We start from the raw sequence: 12311 nt of genomic DNA, 5'->3' as shown, positions 1-12311 counted from the left end.
AAACGACACGGCCGCGAAATGGTACTATGGACTCATCAATACATACTGTTTCTGGTGGATCATAATATTTTCCATAATTTTCTTTTAATTTATCAATAATTGGTTTAATTTTATAGAGGCGGTCTCCAACATTTGCATTTTCATTGTTTACGAAATGAATCATTCGTAACAGTAGCTCAAAGCGGTTTCTTGGCATTACTGATGGAGGAAAGCTTTGAGCGAATGTTGGATCTTTCGACCAATATAAGTGTATTTCGGGTAATTTTACTAATCCTGTAAAGTCGCGGAGTTCTCTCTCTCACTGAGTCCTCTGCGTACTTTATATAATTTAATCTAAGCTGTTGGTTAGGTAGAGGTTCTCACTTACCTTTCGCGGGACGAGGATACCTGTAGTGGTGGGTCGTCCAGGTGTTGGAACGGTAGGGTAGATGTTTCGAGTGAAGGTCACGCACTTCCAATCACAATGTATGATTATTTGTTTCTGGTACAGTCCTTAATTCGCGCGCGTTTTACAACTGACAATGAGTCTTGCTCTGTCGGAGCCCTGAGCTTCGTAGCAGAGTCGGATAGGCTAGATTTGATTAATTTCTCGATGTTACCGGAATCTTGCTCTATCGAAGCCCTGAGCTTCGTAGCAGAGTAGTGTAGATTCTAGAGTCTCGGACTCTGAGCGGTACTTCGCGGATTTCGGTACGCGTACTGGAATTGAATCCCGGATTGCGCTAGACGGACTGGCCGATTCTGAACGATTTACGGATTGCTTAAGTGATCTGATCACGATGATTTCTGTGTCTGCACTGTTTCTATACTGTTTGCTATACTGGTTCTGGTCGCGAGCTGGCACGGTCGCGTTATTTTATATTGATGAGCGAGGTCAATCGTTTGGTGGTCAATTCGGGTGAACCACCTCGTTCGGATTGTCAGCGTTCTTACGATACGTCGGCCCGAATGAGCTGCCCACTCCGACTTTGCGGAACGATGAATTCGGATAATGAAATAGGAGTTTAAAGAATGTGGATGGCGAAATAAAAGTTCCAAGAATGCGTCACAGGACGTGACAATCCCATCCAGATAAGGAGACCGAAAAGTTTTTTTATCTCACATTTGTTAGTGGGAATCCATTTGTTCAGACGACGTGACCGTGTCTGAGCCAATGTTTGCATCGCGTAGATATTAGTCTGTTCTGCTATATCTTCCAACATTTCTTCGGTAACAAACAATAGGTAAAAATCGTTTTCTTTCGCCAAATAATCCGCTAATGTTATTCCAGGTGTACCCGTGAATAGTATAAGTGGAGGTTGATTCCCACTGCATTTTTTCTTGCTGTTTCTTTAAAGATACATTTTGATAATTACAATCTTATCTTAGAAACGTTACGTTAAAAAGAAACTGCTTAAATTAAAGCAAACAATATATTATTAAAACACCAATGTATAAACAGTTATTGGTTACAATAACAATTTTAAAAAATTCTGTACTTACTTAATTTCTATCTTCTTCTGCTGTTGCTTCATTTATATAAGTAAAAATATTGGAAGAATCTGAAAAAAGCTAGAAAAAACTTAAAAATAACCTCATAAAATATCTTTTTAGAAAACAACAATAGTAGGAATAGTAATAATGTTACGTCCCACTTTAAGGGTGGTTATTTTACTGTTAATACGTTCCTCAGGTTCTGCCGATTAAAACGCTAAGGCGTACCTTGACCTTCCTTGCGGGTAGTTTAGGATACAGAATGGGCGTTCAGTAATTGTAATACACGTATATGGTTCTTCAATATCGGTATATATATATATTCTGTCTTGGTCGTTACATACCTTTCGCTGACTTCAGGTGTTGTACGTCACTCGTTCGTTCTCGTATCACTCGCTGGTCATTCAAACTAGAGGTCTTGTTTTACACTTACTACGCGTTTCGGGCGTAACACTAGACTCGCGGCGTGTGGCTACGATTCGACCTTGGAGATACAAGCGGTTGCTGGTGGTCCTGCACAGCACACGGGTGCACTCCTGGAAACTGGTCCAATTATGGATCTGCTATCTCAGACCACGGCGATACACTCGTGTTGAACCGTCGGCCGAGCACGTCGTCGATGATCTTCCTGGTTTCGAGTAGCCTTACACGCGGGTCTATTGCGGGTCACGGACGGGCAGAACTTCGTCTCTGCTATACGCTATCACGGAACTGGCGTACCAGCATTGCACCGATAACTTATACTTCTTGCTTATACGTCACGCTTCTTGCTTGCGAAAACCTGCAAGCAAAAGGTTTTCGCCATCGCATTCCGCGAGTTCCCTGATTTCGTATTGTGGGTGTCGCTAGACGAGAAAACGCTTATGTTTCGCGGATTCCAGAGCAAGACCTCCTTGGAATAGCGAAAGACGAAAATGGGTTATAACTAGGGACGTAACAATAATAACAATAATAATAACAATAATAATAGTAACAATGATATATAATCTAATTGAAAACTCATTGTCAGTATCAGTGTCACTGCCCACGCTGTCACTTTAATGACCGTTAATCTGTAGTCTCTTTAAATTTTGAAACAGTTGAAAACGCGGCGACAACATGACGTCACGATATCTTTAGTTGTGTACGTTAAAATCAGTGATACAAGTTATGCATGTAGAGAAGCGACATCAGCGCTGCCTGGATCATCTACGATTACTGGTTTTTCGACTTCTCTCTGCTGATTCCGTTTTTAAATTACAGTTGTTTTATTTGCGGCTATTCCATGTGTTGATAATAGTTACACATTCTTTTTCTATGATTTTTTCTCTCTGTATGCTAATAATAATATTTTCTGATTTCGGAAATACTTATATTCGCCCACTTGTAATTTCTATTTGAGATACGGTGAAATATATTTTCTGTTGCTGCGTATTGTACCGGTTAAAAATATGTGTTTCTCAAACAGAGATCTTGCTAATGTAATGCTTGCAAAAAAATTGTCGGCTACTATGTGCTATCCCTTCATCAAGTAATTACCCATGTTCAGTAATTTGTGTATTACAACATGAGCAAGGCCTTTTCCTTTTATTTCTACTTTGTCACGTTGATCCTTGGTTCCCCGATAGCAATAAAATGAAAGGCAATAATGACAGGTCGCATCGGTTAGCATAAAAAATTTGACACCCCATCTATGGTGCTTTTTATTCGGCAAATACTGTGTCAGTGCTGATCTACTTTTTGTGCCTACTAATGACTCCTCTATGCTCAAATGCTGACTAGGTAAATAGTGAAATTTGAATTTCCTATTTGCATGAGCAACAACAGGTTCAAATTTCACTGCTGGGTCATATTCATGGCTATCCCGTGTTGGGAAGGTGGTGTTGTCCACAACGTGAAAAAACTTCCAAAGCATTTAAAATCTATTCCGGTTCAACATTTGCCCAAACCATGGAATATATCTATGAATTGTTGACCAGTAACTAAAAAGTGTAGGTCTACGGGTAATTCTCATTTCAAGCAGAACGGCTATAAAAGCTCTCAACTCTGGGATTGTGGTTTTCTTCGAGTCTAGAACTCTGAAATTCATCTGGTACTCTGGTATTTTCGAAAAACAGTCTTATTATTTATTTATTTTAATTAAAGTCGCATCGACAGCGAAGGTCATTAGCGACTTAATGTTAAGTTTCATTCTTTCTGGATTGTATTTATCACATTTAGTAATAATGTGATCGATCGAAAGCGGCACGTTGCATACTTCGCATACTATACGCCAGGCCTGCCCAAGTAGGGGAAATTACTCCTGGAACACATGTTTTTGGTCCCCTTCCAACGTTGCTGCTTCAAGTAAAGTGGGACGGTTCCAACTACAGTATTGCCTCGAAATAAGCAAGTGGTCTCGACTTCGAAATAAGCAAGTCGCTATCCCCTCTTCTTTGTTTGAAGTCGCCCGCAAAGTGAGAGGTACGAGAAATGAGTGAGAGGTCCATGAAAGCGCGAAGCCGATGTTTAGGGTAATAAATTTCACGCTTGACTGAGCAGTGACATCGGTTAGTAGAAGAAGGATGGAATATATGTACATAATGCTTTCTATCCTTGTTCAAAAAATAACATCGCTGCTCGGCCGATCACTTTATGATTTGCCGCTACCTCGCGTTCTCTATCGTCCCGTTTCGAGAACAAAGTCAAGCCGAATAGCTACCTCCCTCGAAATAAGCAACGGTTCGGTCCCGAGCCACTTGCTTATTTCGTGGCAATACTGTACCATCTCTCCGAGGAGACAGTACCGCCGTTAGGAAATATGCTTGGGGCGCTTACCGTTAAAAATATTAGGAAAAAATAAAATTTAAAGTAACATTTTAAAATGACGTAAAAAAGAATTTTAAAAAATTTATTGCATATATAATATGCAGTAATACAATAATCGTCTCTTAATTTTTATAAAAATACAATTAGTACTTATTTTATAAAATTTTGTACAGTATATACATAATATTTACATTTTTACACTTACATAATATATACATTTTAAATATTTAATCGTATTTACGTTTCCGCAAGAAACGTTTCTGCAGTTTTTCTTCTGTCAGCTGATAAATACTGACGTCTATGTCTGTTAAAGCAACTCGCATTAAGTTTTGTAACGTTGAATGTTTTAACGAGGCGCATTCGGACGATTTAATATATTTCATGACAGAAAATGCACTTTCGCATCTGTATGTGGATCCAAAAATGGAAACAATTTTCATGGCTACTTTTATAAGGTGTGGAAATTCTTCGGATCTTAAATTTCTAAACAAGGATTCGCCTTTATTAGGTAAATATTGTAGTTGAGGGTGTTCACGCAAATTATGTAATTCTAATTGTATGTCTTCTGAATAGTCATTTATATCAACCGAAAACCGATCACTAAATAATAGAAGATCTTTTTGTGGAACTTGAATATCTTTAAATCTAATATCGAATTGTTTATTCATATCCTCGAGGACAGATACAAAAATAAGGAAGTTCGCTGCTGGAAATTCATGTTTGATTTCTCCGCAGCTTGGAAAGTTTTTGAAATTATTATTTTCTAACTGATTTGTAAAATCTTGCAGCGCTTTGCGAAAATTTTTAATGTAATTCATATATTCTGCAAGGTTCTGTTTCTTTGTTTGCAGTAACGAATTTAAAATATTTAAATGATGTGTAATGTCTGTAAGAAATGCTAATTCGGTGAGGAAGTTTATATCTTCAAACTTATTTTCAAATTCTGCTGTATGTTTATTACAATGTTCTCTTAGGAAAAGTGGTATTTCTTTTCTTATTGCGAAAAATTGCTTTAAACATTTCCCAGCACTCAACCACCTAACATCGCAATGCAAAGGAAGATCAGAATATGCAGCTTGGCATTCTTGCAAAAAAACTTTAAACAATCTATGGGAGAGCGAGCTACTTCCACCTCTTATTAAATTAGTAATTTTTATAACTACCGCCATAGCATTAATTAATTTTAATGATTTTGCACATAATGCTTTCTGGTGGATAATGCAATGAATAAAGAAGCAGCAGAGGCCCTCTTTTGTCATAAGTCCCCATAGGCCGCTTATACGTCCAGTCATTGCTTTAGCTCCGTCAGTAGTAAGAGCAGTGAATTTATCAAACCCGACATATTCGTTGATCACAGTTTTTAGCAAATTGAAAACGTCAATCCCTTTAGTTGTGCGATACAACGGTTCTATTGCAAGCATCTCTTCGTGCACAGAAAAATCAGGAAGCACCAATCGAACAAATATAATCTATTCGCTTATATCTGTTCGATCAGTGCTTTCATCTAAACAAATTGAAAAATATGTACAGGTTTGCAACAGATGCTTTAATTTTTGTTTCATATAATCAGCTATGTCCTCTATTCTTCTGTTTACCGACTGTCTTGAAAGCGAAACGTTTTGGAACTTCTCAGCTGCTTGATTTTCATTGCATCACTCTGCCATTAAAATGGAGCATTTTTTTATGCGTTCCCCGTCGATGATGTAACATTTACCGCGAGCTAGTTGTAAGGAAACTGCATACGAAGCGGCAACTGTTTCGGTATTAGCACACGTCGTAGTACCTGTCGAATCAGTTGAGGAAAATGAAGAGGACGAGCTTCCTGATGCCGTTGACAAGCTCCTTGGTAAATCAAACTCCGCTGATTCCCTGGGTGGCACGAGGACAGGTGCAGGTGCAGAATTTTCCGGTGCATTGACTTCCAAGGACGTGAAACCACAAGCACTGTCCGAATCCGGCGATGACTCTGGCGGTTTTGTAGAATACATCAGGTCGATGAACGCTTGTTTATCCGCTGGATTTTCAGTATTAAACAATTTGCGTTTCAGCAATTGAAACAACTGAATTCGCGTTTCTCGTTTGAACTGTTCCGAATGTCGAGAATGATGCGTTTCATAGTGGCGCACAGCATTCCCGTATCCACGTTGCTTTTGGAATTGCAATATGGACTTGCAAAGTAAACATTTCAATTTTCCATCCTTTACGGTAAAAAAACTATTTATTTTCCAGGGGTCCATGATTAATGAACCAATAACAAAATCTGAAAATAATAAATGATATATGAAATTATTTTAAAAAATAACACAAACGTGTACTCTTGAAATTGCATAATTACGTTAATATTTGATAGGAGAATGCAACGTAAAAATAATTAAACACTGCTTACTTTTGAAAGTTTCGATGGGTTGATGATGATGATATCCAAATTCCTCCGGTGAACTGTGCTGCACTCCACGGAAAAATTATACGACTGCGCATACGAAAATTGTAGGTTTTTCGATTTTCATTTGTACTTATGGGGCTCATGACGGTGGAAAGGGAAATCACGTTTCCTCGTGAGAGATTCACCTGCATGAGTAACACTACCTGATTCAGATGTTTTTCTGCTGAGCGGAGATCAAAAAAACCCTAGCACAACACCGTGAGTCATACGGTCACTCTTACTAATTTTCTGTCATGAAATATATTAAATCGTCCGAATGTGCCTCGTTAAACCATTCAACGTAAATGTAATTCCGGAAACGCAGATCCGATTAAATATTTAAAAGTATTATGAAATAAAAGTATTATTATAAAATGTATATAATATACTTCTACAAAATGTATATATTATGTATATATTGTACAAAAATTTATAAAATAAGTACTAATTGTATTTTTATAAAAATTAAGAAACGATTATTGTATTACTGCATTGTTATATGTAATAAATTTGTAGGGCTCATGACGGTGGAAAGGGAAATCACGTTTCCCCGTGAGATTCACTTGCATGAGTAACACTAAGTGATTCAGATGTTTTTCTGCTGAGCGGAGATCAAAACAACCCTAGCACAGCACCGTGAGTCATTTTTAACGCTAAGCGCCCTAAGCATATTTCCTAACGGCGGTACTGTCTCCTCGGAGAGATGGTAGTCGAAACCGTCCCACCTTACTTGAAGGAGCAGCGGTGGAAAGGGAAAAAAAACATGTGTTCCAGGAGTGGATTCCCCTACTTGGACAGGCCTGCCATACGCGATCCATTATTCAAAATGCACGTATGTGTCAATCGGGTGTGCCCAGATCTGATCCGTGTAATTGCCACTTGTTGTTTCCTGTTAAACTCTGTATTAGTTTCGAGATCATAGAAGTGAAAAACAGTCTTGCGTAGCGATTTGTTTCAATTTTTAATGTGTCCAGAAATTCATCTGTAAAAAATAAATTGAAATAATCTATAGGTTTCGAATTGTTCGGTGGCATATGTTTAGGACCCGTGGTTTCCAAAAATAATGGGCGCGGATTATATTGTCTATCACCTGTTACAGTAACTTGATGGAAATTCTTCAAAGAATCCTCAGTATCCCTATCGTTCTTTTCATCTTGCGATACTTCTTCGCTAATTTCATTGTCGCTATATATTCTTCGAATACACCGACGCGACGGCTTGTTGCACATAATTGATCATCACTGTCAACATCTTGTTGACTTAGTTAGTGGTAACGCGTCAATAAATCCAACTAATTCTGCGTCATGCATACCCGTAACGGGGTGTACTTTTTGTTAAAAGGTAGCAACAAAATTTATAAAATTCTCTGCTACTAATTATAATTGTATCAAAAAGGTGACGGTTTTCGAACACTGACTGTTAAGAAATGCTCTTTGGAAAGGCCGAGGAAAGACTGAAAGAAAGATTTTAGTCTCGCCGTGTCGATGCAACATTCTTTCGTGTGTCACGCTCAAAGGATCGGTGGACAGGAAATATATAAACAACACTAGGTCGATGCTGCACTTCGGAAATCTTTTACTGAACTAACTTTGTACAATGGGAGTTATGGTCCTTATATACAGAGTCGCTGGTTCGGGGGTAGAAAGTCCTTTCGTGCTGGGTCCAGGGGTCATTCTTCGTCAGAGGCGTGATTCAAGAGTCCGAAGCCCATCGTCATCGGTTTGTTAGACGAGCTGAATCACGGAGGATTCAGTATCCAGGGTCCAGGACTAATCTTATCGTGTCGTTACACGTGACACGAGTTTTCTGATAGCTATCATCACCATGTTGTGATTACGGTCCCAAGAAACTGTCCCGTGTCGAGTTTCTACCTTATCGCTCCAGCGTATACGGAGGCTCGGCACCAACCAGCATAGAATATAATAAAAAGTTAAACCCAAAAACAATTTTTTTAATTCTTTTGTAATGAAATTAAACCATTTATAACGTTTTATAAATTTATTTTGAAATAGAGTTTTCTCGCAATGCGAATAGTAAGAAGCCATCCGATACGCGACGATACATCGTCATTGGCACTTTTCGCAAGTGTTGCGAACAACGATATAAAGGGTTAAGCTCGAATAACAAGTCACGTTACAAGTGACGGTAATCAAAAAATATATAAACTGTTATGCGAATTGGGAGCCGATCTGGTCATATAAGAAATTTACTCAATGCAATAGTAAAAGTCATTTGATTATTATTTAAAATTTTCCAAGTAGTCAAAATGACTGCCTTAGGCAATACAGGTATAACACATATATATACCGGAAATGAAAGAGGGGGGGAGGCAACTACAATGGTCAATAAACGCATTTATATGTTGTACAAAAAGTCACAAAATTCTAAGGAGCTGTGTCATTCTATACACAATTGTTTTTCTAATTGAAATTGAAAAGCAGTCAAAACGACTGCCTTAGGCAATCTAGTGTTAACCCAGTTCCGGCCGCTACCTGCGAGTGGGCGACGTAATCCGCTCATCACCCGCTTGTACGCGCCTCTCACCCGCCCGACGAGGCGCTTAAAACTTCTAGCTCTCACACCTAATCGAAAAATCCAAATTTTGAAAACCCAATTTTTTAACACATGCTTCATTTTGAAAACGATTTGCACCAATTTTTCTCTCGTGAAAATTGTATTTAATTACCTCTAAATTTAATTTCCATGATAAGTCTAAAATTCAAATTTTGGACTCTTCTTAATTCTCAATTCTTCAACCACGAATCACCAATTCTAGTTCCCTGCTAATTTTAAATTTTGATAAATTTTGAACTTTAATTCATTTTCGAAAAATTACATTTCATCAATTTAATTAAATTACATTTTTTGCGCCGCCCGATTTCCAATCGGCGACCTCGAATCTCAGGCGTATTAAGCTCGCGTCTCGGCTTTCTTCCGGATTCTGACCCACGGCTTCTTCTTTTGATCCCCTCCCCTGCGCTCGCTCTTCACAGCATCCCGAGCTCGATCTAGCCCTCTCGCTGTGCCTGCCGGGCAGTGGATCGAGACCGGTCGGCCTGATCCTTCCTCTCGCTGGCCGACTCTCGGCGAACCATGACCCTACCTACCCTACCCCTTAGGCTCTTCGATTGCAAACGTACTATACATAGCGTTTCGCTTACGCTGCCCTTACACACGTGTAGTATAGAATTGAATGAACTGAATGGATGTGTTCGGACACGGTTGAGAACCTTTGTCCATCAAGGGAGGTTTATGATACCAAGAGGCCCAGCGCGTTCGTCGCCGGGAATAGCCCTTTGACTCGAAGGACGAGTCAAGGCAAGGCCTTTGTCTATCGGTTTTCGCCCGGTTCGGTTCTACGAAATCACGTGCAAGTCGTAAATGACCTAATGGTTCCGCTGTTCCTCGTGCGTCATCGGTAGAAAAGAAGAAAGAAAGAAAGGACATTTTCAAATGCCACCCCTCTGATGCTAGAGTTTTCAGGCGAATTCCGGGTATATTTTTTGCTTGCTTTTTAGTCGGCTAGAAGACTTTGGACAGTTCGGATCGCGGTCGTGACATGGTAGTTCGCGAGTGCAAGAGCCGAAGCTCTTTCGAATTTTGAATATTCGGATGTCGTTCGGATGTGACAATTGCGGTCACACCGACGACCCGTAGGGTTGGTTACATCACGTAACCACCCTGATTACACACATCACAATTACATAAAAGACACCCGTGGTCGTGACGACGACCCGGTAGAGTGGTTACTCCAGGTAATCACTCTGATTCGTTATTATTGGTTAACACCAAATCGTATTTATGAGCCGGCAAGCATGGCATTACACACGATCGTTCTTACGAGCCGGCAAGCATGGCATTACACAATACAAATTACACACAATCGTACATATGAGCCGGCAAGCAATGGCTTCACATGTAACTAGTGAATTTTAAATATGACATGAGATAATATTACATGCGATCGCTCGCACCTCGTTTCAATCTGTTTCATTCTTAAATACATTGTAAGAATCAGGGGTTTTTATGCCGTATGGCTTTTCCCCTTCGTTTTTTTTGAGAGCCAATAAAATCTAATATTTTTGGCTCAATTATGATCAAATTTATTTATAAACCTACCTCATTCCTTATCTAAACCTGAACTACGGGATTTCTCCATGTTGGAGAGGTTTCGACGCTACAGGATGGATGAATACATGCGACAAACGATGCGAGCGAACCGAGCGCTACCGCGTGCTCTCGCACGAGCATTCCTTCATTCGAAAAATCTTTTCGCGTCCTCTCCCACGCCCGGAATTCGCCCATCGAGAGATTTAGCTCACCCAAATGTGTGTTGCGGTCGATGGTGTCCAGGCGACCCGGGCATACTCCATACGCGGGCTCGCACGAGCATTCCATCGTCTACGCGTTATGCTTCGCACCCTCTCCTTAATCTGGAACTCGCTCGCCAGGAGGTCCAGCTCACTCTTACGAGTGTTGCTGCCACTGATGTCCAGGCGACCCGGACCAACCCTCGCGCACCGGCACTCCTTCGATTACGCGATACCTTACGCTTCCATTCCTAAAACCGGATTTCGCCCATCGAGAGGATAGCTCACTCAACCCGGTGCTGCTGCCACTGATGTCCAGGCGATCCAGCCTTACCTGACGCAAGCTGATACCAGCTTCCTCCGGATACGGGTTACCCTACGCGGACTATCCCTAACCTGGAATTCGCCCATCGACCTAAACTGTGTTGCGGCTGCAGATGACCAGGCGATCCAGGTCGGTTCGGTACGCGCTTTTATGGGCATTGCTATGCGTTGGTAATGCTCTTCCGCGTCCTCTCCTATGCCTGGTATTTGCCCATCAAGAGGCTTAGCTCGCCCAAATGTGCGTAGCGGTCGCTGGTGTCCAGGCAACCCAAGCCTTCCTTTCGCTCGTTATCATGCGTGCACTCCTTCGTTCGCGCGACCTCTCCTAGGTTGAAATGAGCCCACCGAGAGGCTTAGCTCGCCCAAATGTGTGTTGCGGCCTCTGGTGACCAAGCGGCTCAGCTCAATTCCACTCATCTCCTGCGAATCATACGGGTAGGGAAAAATGACTCTTCAAGGATAATGCACAGTTCCGGCGGTGTATACGCACAGCGGCTGTAGAGTGTCCACCAACGCACTCTATACCTTCTGTGGCTAAATGAAATCACCGTCGGTCATAAAATAGCCTGCGTTATAAGCGGAGGTGCGATGCGGTTTACCCGCGACGTTCTTGGACGACTGAACGCCTTTAAGTCGTCCGAGTCGGTCGATGTGTAAACAACATCGTGGCTACACAGATGCTCTCCATTAAAGCCCTCTGGGGTTGCCGGAGGTGTCTGTGGCCGATACGGAGCGAGTTTTTAGTGGGTATTAGGGTACTGTAACGATCCAACTCAGGGAAAGTTGGGTTGGTATGTACCTTCGAGTCCCACACTGCCCGAGACCCCTCCTAACCCGACGGGTCCCTCGCGTACGCAAATGTATTTTCTCGCTGTCTAACCGAAAAAAAAGATCCAATTCAACGAAATCCCCCGCTTCTATGTCTTGTAGATTCATTTTTACCTCAAGTGATGGCTCCGTGCATGTACAGTAATGAAATTTGATTGTGTGTAATG

The 12311-nt window shown here is 40.9% G+C and overlaps 1 protein-coding gene across 1 annotated transcript; it reads right to left on the bottom strand.

Moving 5' to 3' along the window:
- Positions 1-4487: 4487 nt before the first annotated feature.
- On the bottom strand, positions 4488-5681 carry LOC123988118 (general transcription factor II-I repeat domain-containing protein 2A-like). The gene has a single exon (XM_046287014.1). The coding sequence runs from the start codon at positions 5679-5681 to the stop codon at positions 4488-4490; it is 1194 nt and encodes a 397-aa protein (XP_046142970.1).
- Between the last annotated feature and the right edge of the window lie 6630 nt (positions 5682-12311).

Source organism: Osmia bicornis, chromosome 1 (assembly GCF_907164935.1).
Source record: "Osmia bicornis bicornis chromosome 1, iOsmBic2.1, whole genome shotgun sequence".
NCBI lineage: Eukaryota > Metazoa > Arthropoda > Insecta > Hymenoptera > Megachilidae > Osmia > Osmia bicornis.
This window is presented reverse-complemented; position numbering and strand designations above follow the sequence as displayed.